The sequence below is a fragment of the Phyllostomus discolor genome, chromosome 2 (genome assembly GCF_004126475.2).
Source record: "Phyllostomus discolor isolate MPI-MPIP mPhyDis1 chromosome 2, mPhyDis1.pri.v3, whole genome shotgun sequence".
Classification (NCBI taxonomy): Eukaryota; Metazoa; Chordata; class Mammalia; order Chiroptera; family Phyllostomidae; genus Phyllostomus; species Phyllostomus discolor.
In genome coordinates this window covers 122,925,766-122,952,146 of record NC_040904.2, presented here as the reverse complement: position 1 = coordinate 122,952,146, position 26,381 = coordinate 122,925,766, and the positions used below count along the sequence as shown (strand labels likewise).

Sequence of the window (26,381 nt, the reverse complement as noted above, 5' to 3'; positions counted from 1 at the left end):
GTTTTCTCTCATTAATTTTTCAGTTAAGTTTCCAATTTCTTGTTCTCTCTCTTCTCCTTTTGGCACCTCCATGATGCACATGTTGGTGTGATTGAAGTTGTCCCAGAAACTCCTTACACTATCCTTGTTTTATTTGGATTCTTTTTTCTTCTTGCTATTCTGATTGGTTGTTTTTTTTTGCTTCCTTATGTTCCAAATACTGATTTGATTCTTGGCTTCATCCACTCCTCTGTTGGTTTCTCATAAATTGTTCTTTGTTTTGATTAGCGTATCCTTTATTTGTGAGTGGATCCTTTTTATGCTGTTGAGGTTATCACTAAATTTCTTGAGCATTCTTATAACCAGTTTTTGAACTCTGCATCAGATAGATTGCTTTTCTCTATTTTGTTAATTATTTTTTCTGGAGTTTTATTCTGTCCTTTCATTTGGGCCATGTTTGTTTGTCTCCTCATTTTGGCAGCCTCTCTGTGTTTGTTTTTATGTATTAAGTAGAGCTTCTATGTCTCCTTGACTTGGTGGAGTGGCTTAATCTAATAGGTGTTCTATAGGATCCAGTGTCACGGCCTCCCCTTTACCTAAGGTGGGTACTCGAGGTGCATACACTGTGTGGACCATGTACACCTTCCTGTTGTAGCTTAGCCTTGATTGCTGTTGGCACATCTAGGACCAGCCACTGTCAGTGTTTTCTCTGTGGTCACACAACATTAGCTACAAAGCATTCTGTAGATAGTTGCTACTTATGCTGGTGCCTAGGTGAAGCAAGCTGTGAACTAAGGCTGGCTGCTGCTAGTGCCAAGCCTCAGGCAACTTAGTGAGAGGTATGGGGATGCTGAATCCAGGTGCTGATTGTTTCAGAAAATTTAGGAAAATCTGAAGCATAGGCCAAAACAAGCCATTCATTGGGAAAGCCACTGGAAACAGCTTTGGTGGGCTCAAAATCTGGGTGGGGCAGGGCCTCAAGGAATCACCAGGGTGGGGATAACAGTGTGAGCCAGATTGATGTAGTTTCAGATATGGCACTTGTCTGCTGGCTCTGTGCACCTGTGGGGTGAGGGCTCAGAAAAGGAAAAGTGGCCTCTGCCAGAACCTTTCTCTATGGAAAAGCTATCCCCCAGTCCTTTCCCTGATGCTGTATAATTCAGTTTCTTCCCATGTCTCTCTGGTACTTTTCAATCTGCTGCCCCCATGCTGGAGCTCAGAGGGATTGAGTATGAGTAAGTTTGTGCATGGGCCCTTTAAGAGGAACTTCTGGGGAGTCCAGTAGTTTCTGTCTTCCACAGCCTCAATCCCCACTGGTTTTTGCACCCTAGGCTGTGTGGCCTGGTGTGAGGCTAGGGCTCATCACTCCTGAGATACACCTTCTGATTTTTCTGTCACATGTGGGTGTGGGACCAGCCCATTCCATGTTTCTACCCCTCCTACCAGTCTTGATGTAGTTTCTTCTTTAACTCTGAAGTAGTAGGACTTCCATTCAGCTTGATTTCTGATGGTTCTGAATGATGGTTGTTCTACAGTTTAGTTGTAATTTTGATGTGGTTTTATGAGGAAGCAAGCCATGTTTCCCTACCCTACCTTGTTGACCAGAAGTCTCTTCCTTTTTGCTGTTTCATTGAGTGTTTTCTGTTAAGTTGTCTCCCAAATCATTGATTTGATCCTCTACTTCATCTAATTTACTTTCGATTCCTTCTAGTGTATTCCTCATTTTAGTTATTGTATTCTTCATTTCTGGCTAGTTCTTTATGTTTCCTATCTCTTTGTTAAAGGTCTTACTGAGTTCATCTACTCTTCCCCTAAGTTTACTGAGCATCTCTATAACCAGTGTTTAGAGCTCTGCATCAGATAAATTGTTTGTCTCCATTTTGTTTAGTTCATTTTCTGGAGTTTTGTTTTGTTCTTTTATTTGGGACATGTTTCTTTGTCTCCTCATTTTGGCTGAGTCCTGGTTTGTTTCTATGTCTTAGGTTGCTCTGCTATGTCTCCAAGTCTTGGTAGAGCATCTTACGCAGTAGGTGTGCTATGGGGCTCTGTGGCACAGTTTCTCTGGTCATCTGAGCTAGGTGCTCCAACCTCATTCCTCATGTGTGCCTTCCTGTCTTAGCTGAGCCTTGATTGCTGTTGGCACACCAGTGGGAGGGATTGACTCTCAGGCTGATTGGCTGTGAGGAATGGCTATGACTGTGTCTGAGAAGCTATTGTGTTAGGGCTGATCCCATTGAAGAAGATTCGCTTTATGGGGGCTCTGGTGCCTGCTGAGTCCACCCTTTGGGTATGTCTTTTCTGGAGGTAGTTGGATGGTGCCATGTTGTGGTCTTAACCTGGGCAGCAGATGTGTTGGTTCTGGAGCTGCTTGGGAGGGATTCTGGTGCAGGCCAAGGTCAGCTGCTGCCTATGTCAAGCCTGGTGTAACTTGGAATGAGCTACAAAGTGATCTGTAGATGGTTGCTGCTTGCGCTGGGCTTGGATGTGCCTGGGAGAGGCTAAGCTGCAAACTGAGGCTGGTTGTCACTAACACCAATCTTGCAGCTGCTTAGCAAGAGGTACAGGGCATGCCAAGGCCAGATGCTGCTTGTTTGGGCTTTGTGGACTGCTGAGAGATTTTAGAAAAGTCTGCAGCATGAGCTGAGATAGGCTTTTTGTATGGAAAAACTACTGAAAGAGGCTTGGGTGGGACTACAATTTGGGTTATGTGTGGTCTTGGAATCACCAGCATGCGGTTAATGGTATTATCCAGGTTGATGGAGACTCAGACTTGACTCCTGTCTGTTCCTGCAGGATGTGTTAGGAGAAGGCTCAGAAAAGAAACAATGACACCAGCCAGCTGTCCCTTGAGCCCTAACCCTGAAGCCAGGCAATTCAGTTCCTCCCCATATGTCTCTGGTATGAGTTTTAGTAAGTCTATGCATAAACCTTCTAAGACCTGCTGGGCCTGGGACTCCAGAAGCCTACTCAGAGTTAGAAAAGCTTACTCAGTTGCAATCCCCACTGGTTTTCACAGCCAGGAGTTATAGTGACTTCTGTTCCCTATGCTGGAATCCTGGGCTGGAAGCCCGGTGTGGGGCTGGGACCCCTGGTTCTTCAGGGAGCATCTCTGCACTGAGATATCCCTCCCGATTCTGTACTGCCACACATGGGTGTGGGAACATCCTCTTTTATGTCTCCTCGCCTTCAGTCTCAACATGGCCTTTTCTTTGCATCCTTGGTTGTAAGACTTTTGTTCAGCTAGTCTTCACGCTGTTCTCACTGATGGCTGTTCTGTAATTTAGTTGTAACTTTGAAATGGTCATAGGAGGAGCTCAACACAGTGTTTACCTAGTCTGATATCTTGACCAGAATTCCCACCCAGTAAAAATTTCATTTCAGATACTGTACTATTCAGTTCTGAAACTGTATTTGGTTATTGTGGAAAGTTTATACTGTGTCAAATCAACTAAGCTGGAATTACATTTCCAGATGTATTTCTCTGTATGGTTCCAAGTTGGGGTTGGCCAACAGAGAAGCTTGCATGAGATTTTTAAGGCAGAAATGAAGCAGAACTATTTTACATGCTAAAGATAAATATCAGGCATATGTAGCTCGCTCTGAGTTGTTGGCTAACCTGCTTGGCCTGGGTAAACAGCCACATTTAAGGCTTCTTCAGCTGCCACTGGATCTCTTCCTTCAGTTTCTCTGAGATCTGAGCCCTGCAGCTCTGGGTAAAGGGCACTAGCTCCTTCTGCAGGTCACTGATATCATTGTGGTTGGAGGTAGTGAGAGACAAATTTGGATTTTAGTTTTTCCTCATAGGTTTCTGTGTTTCCTCATGGGTTCCAGTTTGTTCTTGCTTCTACCACATTTCATCCAGCTTTCCTTCCCAGCTGCTGGTCCTGCTGACCTACGATGACTTCAAGGTCACTACTGGATGCAGAAATACCAGCCTTCTGTAGGCTTCTGCACCAGCTCCCATAGTTTCATAAGTTCTAACCCCTAGAATAAAACCCTATATTCATACCACTTGTACTGATTCTGCTTCTCCAGTCAAACACTAATCATTTCTTTGCTGAGATTCTCCATCTAGTCCTTCATTACAACTACTTTTTTTGAATTCCTTGTGTAAATGTGTCATACATGCTTTAAAGTCCTTCTAATTTATTATTTTTTTCTTTTTAAAATTTTAATTGTCGTTCAAGTACAGTTTTCTGTCTTTTACTCCCATCCCAACCCACTCCCCAGCCCTCCCCACCTCCCTTCCATTTCTACAACCCCCTAGTTTTTGTCCATGTGTCCTTTATACTTGTTCCTGTAAACCCTTCCCCTTTTCCCCTGAAATTCCTTCCCCTATTCCCTCTGGTCACTGTCAGCCTGTTCTCTATTTCAGTGTCTTTGATTGTGTTTTGCTTGTTTGTTTGTTTTGTTGTTTAGGTTCCTGTTAAAGGTAAGATCATATGGTATTTGTCTTTCATGGCCTGGCTTATTTTACTTAACATAATGCTTTCCAGTTCCATCCATGCTGTTGCAAAGGGTAAAGTCCTTCTAATTTAAACAACTGGGTCATCTCTGGGTCAGTTTTAAGATGTTTTTTCTCTTAACTATATGTCACATTTTCCCATTTCTTCACATGTCTGATAATTTTTATTGTATACTGACTATGGTAAAGAATAGGTTGTAGACATATTGTCTTCCTCTAAACAGTGTTGATTTTTATTTTAATAGCAGATACATTGTTGGCTGGTCACTCCAAGCTTGTGAATTGGATCTGTTTCAACTTCGTTGTTAGTCTTAGGGTGAATCCCCTAGGTCTTGGCATATAATCTTCACTCCTAAAATGTAGTTCTTCTGTGCTTCAAAAATTATTGAGGTGTTTACTAAGCTTCTCTACCTTAGTGTGACTCAGACTCCAAGTTGTCCCCACTACCACAGGCAGCAGATGAAATCCCCTTCGACCTTTGTTTCTGCCTGCTTTTGGTCACTTTCATGTGTCTTTAAATGTTTGTTTTTTAATATATTTTTCAGATTTATAATTGTCATCTGTTGCAAGGTCAGTTTAAATGCAAACTATTCCCTCATGATCAAAATCAGAAATTTGAGATCATCTTTTAAGACTAAAGCAAAAGAAAGAGAGAAGGATGGGGAGGGATATACCTGAATCTCGTTAACAGAAAGAGAGAGCTGGAGAGGTTTGGAGGACGAAAGTAAAGAAGTGTCATAACAATCTCTATCTTTAATAGATTGTCTCAAGTGTGTGTGTGTGTGTGTGTGTGTGTGAGAGAGAGAGAGAGAGAGAGAGAGAGAGAGAGAGAGAGAGAGAGAGAAGTTACCACAGAGCACTCTAATCTGTCTACTCGAATCCAGTGCATAGGGATTAGAAGGCAGAGGAACATTCGGTGAAGCTGCCCTAATGCCTGTGCCAACTGCTGGTGTGTGTGTGGGTGTGTGTATACCACACACTCACTTCAGCAGGGTTAACTTGGAAGAGCCTGAAGGCCAGTAAAGAATACCATGTGTGCCTCTCTCCCTCCCCTACTACTAAATATTTGTTCTAAACTATCAGACAACACGAAAGTGAAAAGGTCCAGGATAAGATGTTCCAGGATACTCAGCTTTTCTGAATTTTCTTTTAAATGCATCCCAGAATATATGACCAGGATGCTACTGATGAGTTAAGAATTATGATACCTGATATTGCTACACATTTTGGGGGTAAATAGCTTTCTATCAAGGTGGTAAGTAGGAGGCCTGAAGGCCAAACTTGGACTCTTTACAAGTTTGATATGCTAGATATTGGCTCAGATTGTGTTTTTAACATTTTTGAAATTAGCTGCACACATTTAAAAAATATGGATTCCTAGCTGTCTCCTTTAGACGGTACGTATACTCTCCAATTTGCCTTAGTTCCGAGCACCCCTGGGACTGAGGCTTGCCTGCTTTGCTCACACACATTTCTGAACACGGCCTGTCTGGCCCCAAAGGTTTTTGAGTTTGTGAGTCCTTCTCTGAATCATGCTGGAGTTGCTGCTACTGTCCATGGTCACGTCACCATAGTTACCTGTCTGGAGTTTAGGGGAGATTTAGAAAGGCCTGAATAATTGGTGGGAAATAAGAATGCATGCCAAACCCCCTGGGGAAAACAACAAAACAAGTTACCACCCACCATGAGGATGGCCTGAGTGATAAGAGGAATACAATGAGTTATTTTTCCTTCCCAGGGCTTTCTTGTTTGGCTTCCATGGAGGTCTGTGCTTTAAGAAAGCTTCCCTTAGCCTAGACTTTGCTTCCACTGAGGAACAAGCTTGTCAGGTGAGATGTATCACTGAGCTGAGGGAGGGCTGGGAAAGATTGGCAGGCAAGAAAACAGTGAGACTGACTGTTACCCTGTGAAAAAGAGAGGACATGCAGGAGAGACAGAGCAGTTGGTGGTGAATGAAATAGAGCACTATTGGGGAAGAGTGGCATCATTATTGATCAAAGCAGTGAGAGGCTGGATACTGTGACAGCAGCCTTTATATGAGTAAAATATTCCCCCCACACAGTGCAGGTGCAGTGGCTTCTGGCATGAGAGTAAAGAGAGGAAAGATTAAAGAGGGCTGAGTTTTGATGTAATGGGGTAGAGGGAGAGAAGAAGACAATAACTTGTAAAGATTAAATAGTAATGCTATTCTAAAGAGACTCGGGAAATCTTAAGGGTGAGGGTGAGCTGAGAATTCAGGATCAGTCCTACAGACAGGCTTTATACATTAGTGGTCAGGAATGTGTAGTCTAGAACCAGATTCACATGGATCTGATTCTAAGCTTTGTAGTTAATCATCTAGGTGACCCTGGGCAAGTTTTTAACCTCGAAAGTTTCCTCATCTGTAATATGGGGATAGGATAGATAGTACCTACTTCATAAGGTTCTAAGTATTAAGTCAGTGAATGCTTATTAAGTGCTTGGTCCAGTTTCTAATAAGTGTTAGCTACCATTATTAGTTGTTATTATTTTATTGTTAGTAGTAGTAAGGCACAAACATGAGTGTGTTATGAAGTGTCCATCATGGGGTGACCATGGTCCTCATCACCCTATTTCTTTATATTTAAGCACCATGTGTCAAGAAGCCATTGTTAAATTGCAGATTTGACTTGGAAGATTTATTAGCAGCAAAGAACAAACTTCAAAGGGATGGGCAGGGGTTTCAGGAACAGTTCAGGCTGCCTGAATATGGTTAGGACTCTCCCTTGGTAGTTTTGAGAAGTGTGAGGCAGCATGAGAAGGAAAGGATGGTCAACAAACCACACCCACTTCATAAGCTGGTCTGAATTTAATATAGTATAGCCACACTCAAATCAGTCTTAAAGTTGCCGTATGCCGTGGGCATGTTGAAGTTTTCCTTATAGCATAAAAACAAGTGCTTAAAAGCTTTGGCAGGGCTGGGCTAGGTGAGAGCTCCCTTGTGCATGCAAGCTGGTGTCTGGTTGAGATCAAGGTGGAAGCTCATGGAAGAAACCTCTATTTTTTTTTTTTCTGGATCAAGAAAAGCAGCTGCCTGCAACTGATGGTCTCACAACACCTGTACTGCCCAGTTTGCCCAAAGGAGGCCCTCCTCAGCCCAGAACTTATAAAAAGAAGGCAGCTGCCACAGAAATCAGATATTGGTCTCAGTGACAATCAGTCTGTGTACCTCAGAGGAATACCATGAATTGTTTTTTTTCCTTCCCATTGCTTTCTTGTTTGGCTTTCATGGAGGTTTGTGTTTATCGAACTTGGGTCTAATTGTTGCAGACAGATGCCTCTGTTCTTTTAGCTGAGACAGATGGGCAACAGGAGGAGGTGGTGGGGGTGGCTATGAGGGAGGAGGTGACATTTATAAATATGTCAAGGGACAATGAAAATTCACTGAAAATGCATCAGAACCTTTTAAATGAGAAGGTGAAATGATGTTTTATGTGTAGGTCTATAAAGACAGGAATGGTATTGGTGAGGGTATTGATTCTTGGGCATCTGTGGTTACAGTGGATAAAAATCAGGTATAGAGAATAACAGTTATTTTTAACATCTTCCTATAGAATGTGTTTTATAGGAACTGCTAGAAATTTGCAAAGTTAACTGTCACCTTTTCCTTTTCTACCTTAAACAACAAAAGGGGCAAGTAGCAGGCAGCATAAGGAAGAAAGAAGAGTTGTAAACAACTTGGGCTGACCTACTGCCTGGGTCAGTAGTTACCAAAGAACCCAACACTGGTGTGAGCGACAGTTCCTTGTCCAGCTGCTTCTCTTGGGCTGAGGCACACTTGGATATGCTCTCTAATCAAGCCCTCAAGGCTACAGCAAGCCCTCAAGCCTCAAGCTCTAATTTAGCTAAGTCCAAGTTCCTTGTCACTGCCCCAAACCTTAATTAATGGCAATACTGCCTCCTGGGACTAGACCCTGGCTCTTCCTCTCTAGCATCTTACCCCTTTGTCCAGTGGAACCTTCACATCCATAGAGAGAGAACCCGTTTCCCCATTGATCATAGCTGTTCTCAGCTTTAAGAAGAAAGATAATGAAATTAGTTTCTTTACACTGGTGTGTGGAGCTTTACTGACCAGATTGGAGGTGATCCCTAGGAACACTTTTGGTTCTTCCCTTTTTCTTCTGAACAGGATATTGAGAGGTAGTAGTAACCTGATTCTAGGCTCCATTTAGCTTATAGTTCTGAAAATTCACTAAGATAATGTGCCAAAGTGGACTGATATATGAGGGAACATAGTGTCATAGTACCTCTAGGTAATTTCCTCTAGGATGTGCTAGTGACACCAAAAACCAGACCAAAACATCACTAGAACTTCAACTCTATAGCTTATAGACATGAGCTCATGCAGCCTCAGTAATCCTTGTGATTCGGGAAGATATTGTTATATTTTTATAGTTGTTTAAAAAATTGTTCATTATAAGAATTTTCTGGATTGGGCTTGGAAAGGCTCCACTGAGAGGTATAGAGCAACCTTGGAGCTTCCAGTCATGCAGCTGGCTCTGTGTTGGCTGTAGAGGTACACCAGCTCCTCCCACTTCCCCACTCACAGTTTCAGTTCGGTCTTCCCACTCCACCTCAGAAAGGTCCACACTGTTGTAGTTAGGTTTGGGTTTCAGTTTCTTCCCCTCTCTGTACTATAGTGGGCAGGTCAGGAAGAAAAACATGAGGTTAACGTAAGGCCCTGCTCATGTTTTGTCTCTTCTATAAAGCCTTATGTGTATGTTTATAAGATAAAAAAAATCACACTGATTTCTTAAGGTTATCTGGGCCAACTTTTAACCCAATGCAGAGCTTCCCTGTCAACATTTGTGACAGATGGTCTCACAGCCTCTGAGTGAATATTTCCCATGGGAGGAGCTCTCTCCTTTTGAGTCAGGTTGTCATAATTTTGGACAGCTCTGAATGTTAGAAAGTCCTTCTTCATACAGAACAGAAATTTGCCTCCTTGTAAATTTTACCTATTGGTCTTAGTTCTTTCCCTGGAGTTACATAGACCATCTTCCCTTTGACAACCCTTGCGATTTCTGAAGGTGCTTGTCCCTCCTAAGCCTTCACTTCTCCAGGCTAAACATTCCTCATATGCAGATGCCTCAAATCCCTCTGAATATGCTCTATTTTGTCAATGCCACTTCCAAAATGGTGTGCCCAGGACAAAAGTCAGTATTTCATATGGAGTCTGGTTGGTGTGGTGTGTCGACCAAATATCTTACTGCTCTGACTGCTGCCTCTGATTCTGCTGGACTTTCAGGACAGCTATGCTGCCCTGACTGCACAAATAGAGTTTTCATTCCATTAAATCCCCTGGGTCTTCCTCATGTGATATACAGTTAAATTACATTTTTACAAAATTATGTTTGAACACTGAGTATTTTACAGGAATTTCCACGCATCCCTAATACACTTCATCTTGTTAACTTTAACCCATTGTTTTAGAAAATACTTTCTGAATACTAAATTTTTTGCTTAATGTATTAGCCATGGCTTCCAGACTTTGTGGCATCTGCCTTCTGTGTTTTCATCTTGTTGATAGATTTTGAGAAAAGAACAAAGCAAAGGACAGACAGATTCTGCAGTGCTTAATAAAGAGCTCTTTACAGCTTCATGCAGAGTCATTAATCCACACTCTTTGAATGTTGTTATTATTTTTCTGGTCTCTTTCTCTCTTTCCAAGAAGTTATCTGTTATTAGGCCTATACCATTTCCCAGGTTTACTTTAGACATACATCAAATAAAGAAAGACAATAGACTTTGGTTAAGATGGTGGCATAGGTGAATGCAGTACTAAGATCCCTTTACAACCACATCAAAATCACAACTAAACTACAGAACAACCATCGTTCAGAATCACCTGCAATCTAGCTGAATAGAAATCCTACAACTGGGGATTTAAAGAAGAAGGCACATTGAGATTGGTAGGAGGGACAGAGAAACAAAATGGCCTGGTCTCACAGCCACATATGGGAGATAAAAATCAGGATGGATATCTTGGCTGGGGAGGTCCCCCCTGAGGAGCGAGGGGTCCCAGCCCTACACCAGGTCCCCAAGCCCAGGGTTCCAGTTCTGGGAAGAGAAGTTCCCATAACTTCTGACTGTAAAAGCCATCAGGAATTGAGGCTGAGTGAGATGGAGGGTTTCAGGAGTCCCAGGCATTTCCTCTTCAAGGGCATGCACACAGACTTACTCTGATTCACTCCCTCTGAGCTTCACTACTGGAACAGCAGCTCAAATAGCCTATCAGGGACATACACGGAGGAACTGAAGTGTCTGGCATCAGGATGAGAGATGGAAGGGCAGCTTTCTCCTAGACAGAAATGCTAGCAGAGGCCATTGTTTATTTTATTGTATTATATTTTTTTTATGAGCTCTGTCCCCACAGAGCCTGCAGTTACGATATCTGAGTCTCCATCAACCTGGCTAACACTGTTTGCTCACCCTAATGATTCTCTGGAACCCCTACCCCACCAAACTGTCAGGCCCACCCAAGCTGTTTCCAATGGTTTTTCATATGAATGGCCTGTCTTGTCTCATGCTTCAGACTTTACTAAAATCTCTCAAAACAAGCAGCATCTGGCCTCAGCAAACCCTGTATCTCTCACTAAGTGGCCCCATGCCCAGCAGTAGCAGCAGACAGCCTTGGTTCGCGGCATGGCCTCTCCTGGGCACCTTCAAACCCAGCACAAGTAGCAGCCATCTGCAGATCACTTTGTAGCTCAAGCCAGGTGGCACTGGGCAGAGCACAGGCAGCAGCTGACCTTGGCCTGCTCCTCCTGGGATGTCCTAGAGGCAGCACACCTGGTGGACAACTTCAGGATACACTGAGGCATCACCTGACTACCTCCACAACAATACACTCAAGGGGCAGAGTCAGCAGGCACCAGAACCCTGCTGAAGTGAGTCCTGATCTGTGGAGTGGGCTCCTGTACAGCTGATCCTCCACAGTGGTTGGTGGTCATAGCCAGTCCTGGTAGCTGGTTGGCCTGGGGGTAAATCTGTCCTATTGATGTGCCAATAACAATCAAGGGTATACACAGCTACACAGTGGTGGTGAGGTGCACCTGAAGTGCAGAGCTTAGGTGATTGGAAAGGCTGCGCAATTCCCTACAGGGTACCTACTACATTAGACCACTCTATCAAGATCAGGAATTATAGCAGCTCTACCTAATACATAGAAACAAACACAAGGAGGCTGTCAAAATGAGGAGGCAAAGAAACATGGCCCAAGTAAAAGAACAGAACAAAACTCCAGAAAAAAAACTAAACAAAATGGAGACCAGCAATCTACCAGATGCACAATTCAAAACCTTGGTTATAAGGATGCTCAATGAACTTAGGGGGAAAGTAGCTGAATTTAGAGAGAACTTCAACAGCATAAAAAAGGGCATGAAACCCATAAAAAAGAACCAGTCAGAAATGAATAATACACTAACTGAAATGAAGAATAGTTTATAGGTGATCAACAGTGGAGTAGATGAAGCTGAGAATCAGAACAACAATTTGGAATATAAGGAAGCAAAAAACACCTAATCAAAACAGCAAAAAGGAAAAAGATCCATAAAAATAAATACACTATAAGGAGCCTCTCAGAAAACTTCAAGCTTACCGACATTTGCATCAAGGGGATTGACAGAAGGAGAAGAGAGAGAGTGAGAAATTAAAAACCTATTTGAAAAAATGATAGAAAATTTTCCTAACTTGATGAAGGAAATAGAAGTCCAGGAAGTGTAGAGGGTCATCAAAAGATGAACCCAAAGAGGCCCACACCAAGACATATCATAATTAAAATTCAAAGGTTTAAAGACAAAAAGAGAATCTTAAAAGCAGCAAGAGAAAAGCAGTTATTATCTACAAGGGGGCTCCCATAAGACTATCAGCTGATTTCTCAACAGCAACTTTGTAAGCCAGGAAAGATTGGCAAGAAATATTCAAAGTCATGAAAAGCAGGGACCTACAACCAAGATTATTCTACCCAGCAAAGCTGTCATTTAGAATTGAAGGGCAGATAAAGAGCTTCCCAGACAAGAAAAAACTAAAGGAGTTCATCATCACCAAACCAGTATCACATGAAATGTTAAAGGGTTTTCTTTAAGGAGAAGGGGAAAAATTAAAAATATGGACAATAAAATGGCAATAAATACATATGTTTCAACAAATGAATCTAAAAATAATAAATGAACAAGCAGAACAGAAACAGACTCATAGACATAGAGAACATTTTGACAGTTGCCAGATGGGAAGGTAGTTGGGAGATAGATGAAAAAGGTGAAGGTATTAAGAAGTACAAATTGGTTGTTACAGTATAGTCATGGGGATGTAAAGTACAACTTAGAGAATATAGTCAATAATATACTAATAATTAATTATACATATTGTCAAATGGGTACTAGATTTATTGGCATGGTTACTTAGTAAGTTATATAATGTCTAATCACTAGGGTGTTCACCTGAAACTAATATAATATTGTATGTCAACTGTAATTGAAAAATAAAAATGATTTAAATGAAAAAAGGAAGAAAATAGTTTCTCATTAGGGTAAGTTAAGAATTAATAAGAGGGTTTACTTTTAGCAGAATGAAGCTTCTCTGCAGATGCTTCAATGGTTGGAGTCCCCTATCACTGGGCATCTTGTTTCTGCCAATTTTTCTTTTTTCCAGAAAGCCGTGTCCTCATTCCTTGCCTATGCAGGAGATTTGTAGTAAAACTGACACAACAGCATCTCCCTTTTACTCTCCTCTTTTCCTCCTCACCCATGCGTGGATGATGTTCTGTTCTTGCCCTTGTGGATGTCTCCGCTCATGACAACAGCACTGTCTTGCCATCTTTGACTCTGGATCTGCTTCTTTTGAATAAACTGCAAAATTCTCATTCATTGCCATTTCCTAGTTCCCAATGGTATATGAAAGAGCATCTTTAGCTCTTCATATTAGGACCAGAATTCCAGTTTGTTAATTAGTCATACCTGTTAACTGACATAGAAAGATTTCAGGCCAAAAGTGTGGTTCTTGACCCTCTTTCAATTTGTTACTGAGCATATGCACTATTTTTTTAAAAACTCAAATATTGTTCTCCTTAATACCTATCACAAATCAATAGTACTTTCCTTAGGGATCTTATGAAGTTGGCTTTACCATATCTTTTGTTATGGAATAATGTTCTACCTGGTGTTATTCTCTAATTGTTTCATTTGTATAAGTCTATTTGTGTATGGTCAGTTCCCTTAATTAGATTATAACCTTCTGTTTATGGCATTCTCAGAGCATTATAAGGTTAAGTCTTATATTTGTCTAAGTTTCATAGGTAGTAATAGATGATTGCTGACCAATGCCCCTTCATTCTACAAGTTAGCTTTAGGATCAACACTATCTATTATTTCTCTAGTGAGTTATTTGTTGGCACTGGGGCTGTCCCTTACAGAACCCACTGGTATAGGTCAGTGACCCATTATGGGTTCATATGCTTTACCAGCAGAGTCTGAATTGGGAAGACAGGGTGGTTTCCAGTGTGTCCTGATCTCTACCAACTCATAACCCCTATGGTTTGCCTTAAATAGCTCAATCAGTTGCCTTATGGACACTCAGTAGTCATCTGAACCAAACGAAATGGAATGTGGCTTAGACTGACTTCTCCAAATGGCACCTGAGGCAGATGAGCCCCTTAGTAAGTTCTCAGAAAGGTGCTCTGCTAGTTATTGTCCTCAGCTGCCACTCCAATTCAGTACAATACTGGCAGAGGAGAAAGTGTTAATATTCCTTTAGGATTCTAATTCCTCTCCCTCTAATGCCCCCAACAATCACACTGAGAGGTGAGGCCATTATTGCCATGGACATTGGCCAAGTGCTGCAACCAGAAGTAGAGCAGTAGGGAGCCCCTAGCCCTGGAAGCAGAGCTTTTAGATAAAATGATGGAAATTCCGCTCTTGGCCATCAGTTTGGCTGAACACATGTGAAAATGCCCCCAATCCCTGTATCAGGATGGAGGGACCGAGGAAGGAGGCAGGAGCACTCAGGAACACATCCCAAAACGAAATCAGGGGAGTCTCGGCTCTCCTGCTCCTCATTGTTAACTCAACATTCTCACTTCTTTGGGTCTGTTGATACCACCATCAGACTCCAAGGAGTGTGGCGCTACTGAGGCAGTGACGGGAACATGAGTGGCTGTGTCCGATGGGGAAAACTGCACACTTCTCCCATCCTCTCTGGATTCTTCATCAATCAGTTCATGTATTTTTGCCTCATCTCTTCTGCTAGGTAATGAAGAGTTTGAACACAGGACCATAACTTAATTTTTTTCTCATATTACCCACTGGGTTCCTAATGGAGCTCAGCGTGTGTTCATTGTTTTAACTGTTTTTATGAAGTACACCAAATCCAATAGGCTTAAATCCTAAGAAAAATAAGATCTGTACCTACCAGTGGTCGAAGGTCAGGATGTGAGAGGATGTAGCCATTGTTAGTGTTCAAAAAGGCATATCCATGTACTCCAAGCTACAAAGACAGGGGTGGAGGGAAGTCAGAGTTGTTTGTGTTGGAGAACTGCAGTTGAGGAGGGTTTGGGGCTACAGGGTGGCTAAAGATGGCAGCACACGGCAGTGAGATTTTCAGATAGGAAATCACTGAGCCAGTGCTGCACTTCCAGTCATTCATTTTGAATTCCTTTCCTAATTCTACTGTTTATAACAGCCATAATTATGTATATCATTACCTGGCCTCTTTCCTACCGTATGTTTTAGGTGCTTTGATGATAATATCACTTGTTCCCAAAATGAAACTGTAAGGCCTGGAGGAGTGGACTGAGAAACTGAGGCACCAGAAAGGGAAAGCACTTGCCCAAGGCCACAGAGCAAGTCAAATCTGGTGGTAACAAAGGGTCCCAGGTGTTCAAGCCACTACTCTCAAGTTCAATGCCTGCACTTCTCTGGGGGTGGGGAGAAGGACCCCATTCCAGCTCTGGGCTTGGCTGTGCTGTCTGCATAGAGGCCCCTGAGCCTGGTGGGGCAGCTCCTGGGGAGCCTGTGAGCACCACTCAGGGACCTGACCCAAGCTCACCTTGTACCGGGGTGCCAGCTTCATCAGCTCTCTCAGGGCCACATCAGAGCCCACTACCCCTAGAAGAATGCCGTGGGACCGCTGGAAAGACAAAAAGGTCAGGGGGAGAGCTGGCCTCCCTGAACACAGGGCCAGGCTGGACCTCAGCCTTGCTAGAACCTGGGAGAGGAGGCCTCTTAGGTTGTATGTGGCCCTTCCTCCATGGTTGGATTTTAGGCTGAGCTTTCTGGAATAAAATCAAGAACCTAGCAGGGAGGCCCCAGGAGTAATCTTAACTGCTGGGAAGATTAATAATGTCCAACATTAATATTTAAGTTGTATTTAAATGAAATATAAAGTTGAATGAAATATTCACCTTCACAGCAGAAGCTGAAGGATCAGGATCCCAGGATCCCTCACTTATGATCCGGAACACACAGTGCTTATAAGGAAACATTTCCTGACCAGATGGAAGATGGAAGGCTCTAGAAATTCCCTTACCAGAGGCCTTTACAAACAAGTTACAGCCTTCCCAAACCGGTAGGTTAAGCGTGTATGGTTTTGCAGAAAGCTGGCAGGTGACCCTATTAGTCCTATATCCTCAGGACAGTGGTCCCCAAGCTGGCTGAGCAGAATCACTGGGGAGTTTTGGGAAGTACAGCCCAAACCCCAGCCCTCATCCCCTACCCACTCCCGACCAAGAGATTCTGACATAGCTGGTTGGGCACAGGGCCTTGAATCTGCATTTACAGCTCTCCTAATGTGGCTCTGATGCCCAGCCAAGCCAAGAACCATTGATCTAAAAATGCCGGTGGGGGCCCCAAGTTCTAGTCCTTGCTGCAGCTTCACAAGAGTGGTCACTCACCGTTTCATTCTTCTTGCTGAAGACTGGCATGGCTACTGTGGTGAGGAGCCTTAGGTCCTGTGCATGTGAGGTGAAGAGCTGCCAGGAAGGAAAGAACAAGGGACAGAGGGCTCAGAGTCCACAGGGCAGAGGACCCACAGTCACCAACATCAACTACTGTGTTACTTTCCAACAGGAGGAAGCAATCCCAAATGAGGTTTCCCTTCTCTGCAAAGGGAGAGCTGGCAGAAAGGCTGGAGGGAAGGTGGGCTAGGGAGACAGACCAGGCCAATGTCACTTAGCAAGGAAAATTCTGAGCCAGGGCAAGTCTCTGAATCCCAGAGCCCACAGCCCAGCTCCCAAACATGCTCACTAAGCCCTCTTGTCTCATGAGCACAAACCCATGGAATAGGCTTATCCGGGCATGCCCAGAAACAAAGAGGTGAGTATAGCAAGAGCTCTTCCAAAAATCTCTGCCTTAGACCCAGGGTTGGCACAAACTATAGCCCAGACGAGTTAAAAGGGAAAGGGACATTGACACAGAGCCACTGGCAAACTCAAGCACATGGCGAGGGGCCACAGTGCCAGAGCCAGACATGGTGTGGTTGTATTAGCCTCCAGTAACCATTGCCCCCTTCACACACACACACACACACACACACACACTCACACACACACATGATGAGCCCACAGCCTCTTCCCCACTCTGAACACCTGAGCCACATCATTCTCAGCCACCGACATGGCCCTCCTCCTACTCCTCATCTCACTGTGCTGGCTCCTCCAGTCCCCTTGGCAGGTACTCCACATATGTTTCCACTTTACCATGAAGATAGAACCTGAGAAGTAGTATGTGCAGGTGTGTCTGATAGGTCTGACTTTCCTCAGGGTCAACTAAAGGAGCTTGCCCAGCCATGGAGGCCTATGGTAGAACTCAGAGAATGAAGAACTTTTAACTGTCAGGTACCCTCCCCCTTCCTCGTCAGATTTTTCAGTTTAGAGTTTAGAAGTGAGGCTTTCTAAAAGTGAATGGCTTCTGTTAACTAGAGTTCCACTATCCACTTGGAACAAGAGGTCCGTAGGGATGGCCAAGGGGACAGCAGGAAAGGGACTGATCCCTGGTGACCAGGGAGCTCCTTATTGGCTCTGGGCCAGCTGCCTCTCTTACAATGGGGAAAAGCACACTTTTATTTAAGTCACTACTCCCAGGTCTCTCTTAATCCCAGTCTGATGCATCAGCTTTGTGTAAATCATTGCTGCCTATAGGCAGGGGCTGGGAGGGGTCCTTGATGAAGCTATAGAATCTTGAATTACTAGTCGGACTCCTTTTTAAAAAATGGGGCGGGGGAGAGGATAATGAAGGGGGTGAGAACAACAGGAAGGAGGGTGAACAAGTTTGGAGCAGAGGGGCCCCATCCACAAAGGGCCACCCTGGACAGGCCAACTCAGGGTGTCAGGGCCTTCAGGGAAGCACTCAGGCAGTGTGTCTGCTGGTGGGGGACAGTGCTCATCCCCTTCACATGTCCCAAGGATGTGGTTGCTTTCCCCATTCCTTACCCAGGAAGTCACCTCTTATGCTCTGGGGCCCCTAACTCTGGCGTGGGATCAGGGCCTCACCTTGCTGTCCATGTAGGCTTCGGTCCAGATGATGTCGTGGTCATGATTGATGACCATGGGGCGGCTGAGCACATGCAGGTACTCCATCACGTTCTCCTGAGCATCAGCCAGTGTGGAGATCTGTGTGTAGTAGCCTGGAAGAGGGGATGGGCCATGTGGGTTGTGGACAGCTGGGTGCTCCATGAGTAACTCCTCTGCAGGGTCCACACTCTCCCCAGCTGCTGATGTCTCATGGCTGAAGCACTGGGAACTGCTTTCTCCAAGGTTGTCCCTTTTCCAGGGAGCAGCCATGGACCAGTGGCACTGATGGGGATTCAAAGGCCCAGCTTCTGCCTCAACCTGGGAGAACTGTCAGGGACTGTTCCAGCTCTAGAGCTGACACAGAAGCTGCAGGGCCCCCAATGCAAGGGCCTTTGGGTCAGCCTCCCCCTCTCGAAATGTTGTTCTCCTTCCTTCCTTATAAGGGGATCCCCTTTTGCATGCAACTCTGTCCCAGGGTCTACTTTCAGGGACAGGCTGCGAGGCTCTGCCACCTACCTTTATTGTTGCATGCAATCCACTTCATGCGGTCTGCAAAAGTGACTTCTCTCCCAATAAGATAAGTGAAAACTCGAACCTATTCCACAAGACACAGACAGACTCAGCAGCCATAATTCCCGGTGGTGAGTAATGTTAACACAATTTATGTGAGTCTTTGATGTCTGTCTGTCAAGTGCTTTGCCCACTTTGCTTCCTCCATTCTCACTCCTTTGGCTCAGAAAGGTCCCTGGGGCCCAGGCTGTACTGGGACTGGCCAGGGCAGTTTTCGTGTCTCACCATGATACTCGGGTCTCTCCCCCTGAGCCCTCTTGCATGAGTCCTCTGTGCCTAGAGTCACCACAGTTTTGGAACACCAGTCTGGGACATTTGAATTTACTATTGGGCTAGTGGGTAGACAATTTGAACTCAGGGCAGGCCTGCCTTTTGCTCCCCATGCCCTGACCCCTTCACCCCTCTCCTGCCACCAGAGAGTAACCTTGCGGTCCGGCCAGTTGTATTCCTCAAACACAGGCTCATAGTCCTCCACAGCTCCATCCGAGATCAGCATGATGGCCTGGTTGCAGAGGCTCCCTTGCCTGGCCTCTTGGGACTGTGCAGGGGAGGGGTGGCTCCATGACTACAGGCTAGGAGCTGCCCTCCCCACGCCTCCAGGCTGTCCCCCACCCCTCCACTCTCCCTTGGTTTCCTCAGGGACAGTACCTGCTTCAGGATCTGGAAGGCTTCCCTCAGGGCTTGGTCCACGACCCCCACCCCTTTAACCATCAGGTCATCCACCAGCTGTTTGAAATGCTATTGTTGGTAAGAAACCAGAGGTGTGTCAATGGATCCAGTGGGCCAGGGACTTAATTTCAGAGGCTATTTGGAGCTACTTGCCCAGAAGGACATTACGGTTGGACTCTCACAGCAGATGCTCTCAAATGCCCCCAAGATAAACTGAGAGTGTGAGCAGCTGGGCACAAATCTATCCCCATTACTGGAAGGAAATGCCAGTGTGGATCCAACCAGAGTGAGGAGGCCAGCCCAGACCAATGCCCAGGCTCCCAGGTCCCCAGCAGCCTCAGCATCTCAGCTGTTCCTCCAATGGTGTGGAGATGGCCAGGGGCTCTGTGGCCAGGGGCTCCAACTTAATGCCAAAATTCAGAGAAAGCCACACCCAAATTCCCCAGACACAGAGGGAAGGATCTCTCCCTTGGCCTTTGGAAAGGACTCAATAGAGTGGATTTGAATTTCTCCCCCTTCTGAGGAAGCCTCCTTATGAAAATTGCCATAGTGAAAAGGCCCAGGGGGAGGCAAAGGGGAAAATTGAGTACTGGCTACTCCACTGAGTAACAAACCAGTCCTGGAGAAGTGACATTTTCCTCAGATGGGAGGTATCTCTTTGCCAACTATTCGCTGTGATAGGCAGGCAGCGTAACCATGGGGGCAATTTCCTGAGTGTGTTTGTGTGGGTAACTGCAAGTGGGCTTTGTCCCTTTCCAAGTGCCATGGGAATGAGGGAAAGGGGCTGTCAGGCAGCTGCACAGATGACTCCTATCATTCCTAAGCAGAACAGGGGCTCCAAAGCATTAGGCACTCACCTGATATGGAAACTCACCTCACGGTTGTCTCGATTGGCCTGAACAAGGATCCCTTTGAAACAAGGCTCGATGTAATGGATGTAGTCATTGTACTGTGGTTGCAGAGGGCAGAGAGGAGGCGGGGGGGTGGGGAACAGACAGGGTCCATTTGGAAAGTCAGGGCCCAGTGATGAGGCTCAGACAACTCACCAGGTGGTCAGGGCTGGGGTCACCTAGGCGCCTGTGTATATTATCTTGCGGAACCCTATGCTACAGGCAACTTTTCTGAGTACAGAGGTGGGAGTGCAGAGAATAGCAGGGCCTTCACTCTAAAAATTCACCCTCAAGTTCTGGTCTTGGTTCATTTTCTCAGGTGTCTGAGTTGTGCCTGTCTCCTAGGGCACATAGAGAATTGCAGGTTACTGAGAGAATTCCTCTGGTCTCTGCCACCAAGACCAGACCAAGTGCCTTCCATGGGACTCCCAGAGCCTTCCAAGTATAGACCCCTTCCCAGTGCCTGGGTGAAGGGATTAGAAACTGTGCTCCTTTTTCTCTTTGCTCTGCATTTATGAAGAGGGTCCTTCAGCTATCGACAGGCTCTGAGGGAGGTACATCTCCACTCTTGTGTGGCGGTGAGACCTGTTCCCATAGCAGTACTCTCTCTGCTGCAGGTCAGGAACAAGGATGGGTTGGCAGTGGAGATGGTGAGCACAGGGTCCAGGAGTGATGTGGGTGGTTAAGTGATGCAGGCCTCGGGGAGCAGCTCAGGGATGAGGGGGTCATTCTCTTCTCCCCAGGGTGGCCATTTTAAAGTTAGACCATTTTGCTTTGGTATTTCTTTATGAGGTAAATAAATCCCACTAAAGATGATCATTTTCAGCCATTTGGCAGGCTGGTGGAGGAAAGTCTTGAATCAGATAGCCTTCAAAACGGTACCCCAGGTGGCTGTCAGCTCCCACGCCCCCCTTCTCTCATTGCATTTGGAAGCATTCTCCTAACTTGTCCTCTTTTCTTCCTGCTCTCTCTCCCAGACTTTACCTCTCTGGGGGCAGGCAGAGCTAGGAAGAGTTGCTGTGAAAGCAGGACCAGGATTTGTTGGTCCTGTCTATGTGTCCCACCACTTTCTCCTTTCTCCTGATGTGTCTGGATTTGGGATAAAGGAAGTGGGAGAACTGGGATTGTTGCAAAGCAGGAGCCCAGGGATCACTCGTCCTACAGCAGAATGCAGAGGCTATTCAGCGATGGGCACCAGTCAAGAGCACATGGATGGGATAAATCAGGGTTTGTTCAAGGCCAGTGCTTCTTCATCTTTGTTACATCCCAGACTTACCTGAATTAATGAACTCTATGGACTCAGAAAAGTGAACATACACATAATTTCAAAAACGCTACGGACCTCTTGCAGTCCATCCCTGGTCTGACCCTCGACTAGGAGCCCCAGCTGCAGGAATTATTCTACAGCATGAAGCATTGTGTGTTTGTAGGTATAGGTCATTACAGTGCAGGCGCCGGAAGTTTTTTTTAGAAACAAGGGAGAGTTATTCAAGAGTAGGAAGGCACATTTACCGCAATGATATTAACAAAGTCATTCTCTCCCAGTGTGTCTAAGATGGTGGAGATAGTATGCTTGGCTATTGTCATCCACAGCCCCTTCATGCTGCCACTCATGTCCAGCACAATAACTATGTCCTTGGGAGAAGTAGCAGCTTGTATGTACCTTTAGCAGAAAGAAAGGGACAGGTCAATGACGGGAAGATCAGAGCAAGAGCAACCACCCAACCTAGTCTCATTATTTCTGTTTGTATTCAGTTTAGATAGGTGCCCCATTGATGCTAGGTTGTATCATGTTCCATAACCAATTAGCATAGTTCTAAAATCATTTGGGAGCAACAGCTGGTCATGTGCCCATCTAATGGGCCTGTCAGGTGAGAGAAAGGTCAAGTTTTGCTGGTGACCTTATCCTCCATGTTTTGAACCAGCCAGGATCCTGGAGGGGTGGGCAGCAGGAAGGGAGACAACTGGGCCCCGCCCTCAGATTCTGTTATAAATCTGCCTGAGGAGGGGTGTGGAAGGAGAGGACAGCCTGGCAGAATGTGGATTTGGAGATAGCCCAGTGTCCTGGAGGGAGCTGAGGGGCAGGAAAGACAAACGTGATTGGTCAGGCAGCAAGGACAGCCACGGTGAGAAGGAAGGAAGACAACTTCCTGCTCTTGTGTTGGGTTAAGGTTCAACACACCTGAGACCCTTGGACTGGGGGGCAGAGACTGGAGGAGAAGGGTGCAAGACTCAAAGTGTATAAGATGGATGCCAGCACCAGAGACCTCCCCTCAGGAGCTCTTACCAGCCACGGTTCCGGCAGTCAAAGGTGATGACTCCATTCTCATCAGGCGTCCATTTGATACCTGGGGAAACAAAGGCTGGTTCTTTCACTGGCTTAGTGAGTCTGGTTCAGAGCCCCTGGAATGCCATGACCCCCAGGGAAAGCCAGCCATGGACCTGTGTAGCAGGGTCTAGAGCACCCTGTAAACAGAGGCAATAGGCAAGGGGGAGGCTGGATTGATGGAGGGACACTTACCACCCACACTCCTCAGATTCAAAGTTGGGGTGACTTTCACAGTAGGGCTCCTAAATGCTGTGCCTAAGATTCACTTGTGAACTAAGCTTCACATTCAATTGTGGAAGGGGAAACTTCAGGAAGGCATGACTTTTAACATCCATTACTATCTGCCAAAAGCATAGACAGAGTGTTGAGAGACCCAGGTGCTCTGACTCCTAGCCCATCTGCCTCCAGTCAGGTTGCCTGTTAGTGCTCACAATCCTTCTTGTTAGCTGGCTGGGAGAAATGATTTGGTTGCAAGACTATAAGCTCCTTGAGGTCAGGGATTCCAAGTACCCGCACACCTTGTTTTATTGCCCTTGCTTTATGGCATTTCAAAGGTGCTGCATTGTTTACAAACTGAAGGCAAGGCCCTTCATCAGCAAAAAATATTAGGACTTGCTCTATTGAGAAACTCATTGTGGTGGTCTGGAACTGAACCTGCAATATCTCCAAGGTCTGCCTATACCTGGCATGGTGTCTGACATAGCACCGAGAAGACCTGATGGTCAATAAATATTTGTCATATGAATGAAACAACAAATACATGAGTATGAAAGATCTTGCCTTGACCCACTAGCAGAGTGCTGGGGTAGATTTTGTTCTATTCATCTAATCAAAAATTGGGATAAATGCACACAAAGCACAGGTAACACTGACATGCTCCATGATAGCATCCCTATTTAAAAATAGTGATTGGGAAGAGTGGGTTCACAATAAGATATTAAAAATAATAGGTGAAGTTATATTATGCTGTTTTTGGGCTAGAAAAACCCCCCGAAACAAAACTGTGGCCATATCATGAATATCTAGAAGCTCTAAGGGATCTTCCTATTCCACAGCAATTAGACTTCAGATGAGATATACACCTTGAGGCATTGCTGGTCTGTCAAAGGGAGGAGAAGTTTGCAACGATCAGATCATGCTACCCAAACCAAACAACTGGGGGCAGAGTTCCAAGGGGGAGGGGCAGGGGCCAGAACAGTGAGGAGGCACAGGCTGGCAGTTCCCTTGGAAGCAGGACGGAGCCACGGGCAGAGCTGTGTGGGGGGAGACTGAGCAGCACGGCTCTGACATCGACCTGCAGCAGCTGGTGAGCAGTAGAGTTTCCTAAGGCCACATTCCCATGGCAGCATGGTTGTGGAGAATTTGATCCTTTAACAATAACAAGAAACAGAAAGAGAGTCTGAGGTTCTGGGCTCTGAAGCAGAACATTGAAAGGTGGCTTTGGTGGTTCTAGGTGGGGGTACCCTCGACTCCAACAAGAAATAGAAGTGACTCTTTTGAAGGGGAGCTTTTCAAATCAGGCCTGTAGGGATCCCACAGATTACAAGCAGCATGGCCTCACAAACAAAGATTACCAAATACACTAGAAACAGGCCCCTATGAGTGAGAGGCAGCAGCATCAAGAACTACCACATGTATCCTTCTAAGGATTACAGGTGTTGGAACTACTAAATACAAAATATAGGATAGCTAGTTGGAGACATCACAAGAAAAAATATACAACAAGAAATGATTAGAAACAAAGAAACAGCCTTTTAAATACAGAATTTTTGTAAACAAAAAAAGGTAACAAATAAATGCATAGTGGATTATTCACAGGTAAAGAAAAATATTCAATAAACAGAACAAACAAGCAAGCAAAATATAACCAGAGACATTGAAATAAAGAACAAATTGACAGTAACCAGAAGGGAGGGAAGGGAGATAACAGGGGAAAGAAGGGGAAGGGTCACCAGGGAACATGTGTAAAGGACACATGGACAAAGCCAAAGGGGGGGAGGATTGAAGGTGGGAGGTGGGGGTGACTGGGGTGGAGGAAAGTGGTGGCAGGAGAATGGAGACAACTGTACCTGAACAACAATAAAATGATTTTAAGAAAAAGAAAAAAATCAGGCATTTGAAGGATTTGTCCAGAATCCTGTGGAAGCTAAAATGGGAAGGTTTAACAAATTTCTTACTGGAGACATAGAAAGAGAAAAGGGGGAACACAAGGAAACACCATGGTTACAAAGACAGTGACAGCGAATGTTCTGGAACTGATGAAAATATGAACCCACAGATCCAGGAAGCACAGTATATCCCAACAGGATAAATAAAAAGATACCCACTTGCAGACGCATAGTGGTGAAGCTGCAGAACTCCAAAGGGAAATAAATAAATAAATAAATAAATAAATAAATACCTTGAAAGCAGCCAGAAAAGCTAAAACATTTACTTTCAAAGGAAAAGCAGTTAAACTAGTAGCAGATTTTCTCAACATCAGTGGAAGCCAGAAGGCAGTAGAACAAAGTTTTAAGGTCTTGAGAGAAACTAATTGTTAATTTAGAAATGCATATCCAGCAGAACTGTCACTCCAGAATGGGGGTAGAAGACTGCAGTGTTGTTTTCTGAATTCTCCTTGGGGTGTCCATTTCCCTGAGCCGTTATCTACTACAAGCCGTTTCTCAGGGGTGTGTCATTAAACGGAGGCTCAGTCCGTCACTTGTCTCCAGTAAGAAAGAAACAGGATTTGACCTTTCCTGCTGAAATAGGAAATTATTTGTGTAGCTTGCAAAAATAAAAAAGAATACCTTCAAATTTTTTAAAAAAGATGAGGATAATATAAAACATGTGTAGATAACACAAGCTAAAGCAGCTTAACACTAAGAGGCCTGCTACAAAGGAACCTCTGGAGATTTGCCTCAAGGAAGAGCAGGACCTTGGAAAGACAGCTGGTGGTGCTTGAAGGGGCAGTGGGCAAACAAAATAGTAAATGGTAGTTAATACCAAACAAGCAATGTTTGCATCAAGTAACAGTCACAGTATTTAGTTTGTAGGGATAAAAAGGGAAAATATTAGATGACAGCAGGATGGAAATCAGTGTGGAAGGAGGAGATGCAAGTGAAAGACCTCTAAGTCCTTTCTGATTGAAAAAGGGGTAAAAATATTACTTAATTTTAATATTTTGTTAAATATTCCTGATAAGGGGTGATTACTAAAAGAATAAAAATAGAAGAATAAGTTCTAAACTGAGAGAAAGAAAAAGAGAGAATTAACAGGAGATTTATCAAAAAAAGTTTAATCATTAAAAAAGATAAAAAACAAGAAAAAGGAAACAAAAATTAGAGGGACAAATACAAATGATAAGAATTACAATAAGCATGTTTAAATATATCAATACAATGAATATAAATGTGCTTAACTTGCCAACTAGTAAATGGGATTGTAAGTTTGGATGAAAATTTAAAAGCTATAGGCTATTTTCAAAAGATATGACTAAAACAAAATGACATAGAAGTTTGAAAGTAAAATGATAGGAAAAATATATATCAGGATAATCAAGAACATGTTGGTATTTCTTATAATTATCAGTGAGAACAGACTTAAAATACAAAGTGTTATAAGGGCTATCCAGGGTCAAGCAGACATAAAATCAGCAAAGACATAGAAAATTTAAACAGTATAATTAACAAGCTTATCTAATCACACATGCAGTTTTTCATCCCACAAGTAGAGCACACATATTCTTCTCATATACATACAGAATATTTATAAAAATTAATGACATACTAGGCTACTAAATGAAATCTTAACTAATTTCATGTGATCAGTACCACATATACCATATTCTCTGTCTACAAAGCAATTCAGTTAGAAATTTATCATAAAACGTAAATATAAAATCCTTATATATTTGGATACTTTAAAACATGCTTTTAAATAACAAAAAAATAAAAGATGAAACCACAGGAAAATTTA

The 26,381-nt window shown here is 44.3% G+C and overlaps 1 protein-coding gene across 25 annotated transcripts in view; it reads right to left on the bottom strand.

Annotated features, from left to right (window-relative positions):
• CACNA2D4 (calcium voltage-gated channel auxiliary subunit alpha2delta 4) overlaps nt 1-26,381 on the bottom strand; it is a 128,330-nt gene that overhangs the window by 86,199 nt on the left and 15,750 nt on the right. For 18 of the 25 annotated variants that reach the window (XR_004901454.1, XM_036018450.1, XM_036018453.1 and 15 more), the window contains 12 exons: nt 22,383-22,443; nt 21,608-21,758; nt 20,080-20,154; nt 19,185-19,274; nt 18,961-19,074; nt 18,483-18,561; nt 17,946-18,079; nt 16,350-16,427; nt 15,506-15,586; nt 14,870-14,944; nt 9,010-9,096; nt 8,403-8,474 (listed from right to left, as the gene is read on the bottom strand). Coding sequence is in view for 24 of the 25 variants with exons in the window: in XM_036018450.1 (XP_035874343.1) it covers nt 8,403-8,474; nt 9,010-9,096; nt 14,870-14,944; nt 15,506-15,586; nt 16,350-16,427; nt 17,946-18,079; nt 18,483-18,561; nt 18,961-19,074; nt 19,185-19,274; nt 20,080-20,154; nt 21,608-21,758; nt 22,383-22,443 (1,097 nt within the window). In the remaining variant the exon portion in view is untranslated. The remainder of the gene's footprint in view (nt 1-8,402; nt 8,475-9,009; nt 9,097-14,869; nt 14,945-15,505; nt 15,587-16,349; nt 16,428-17,945; nt 18,080-18,482; nt 18,562-18,960; nt 19,075-19,184; nt 19,275-20,079; nt 20,155-21,607; nt 21,759-22,382; nt 22,444-26,381) is intronic. The other 7 variants (XM_036018461.1, XM_036018472.1, XM_036018459.1 and 4 more) reach the window with 5 other exon arrangements.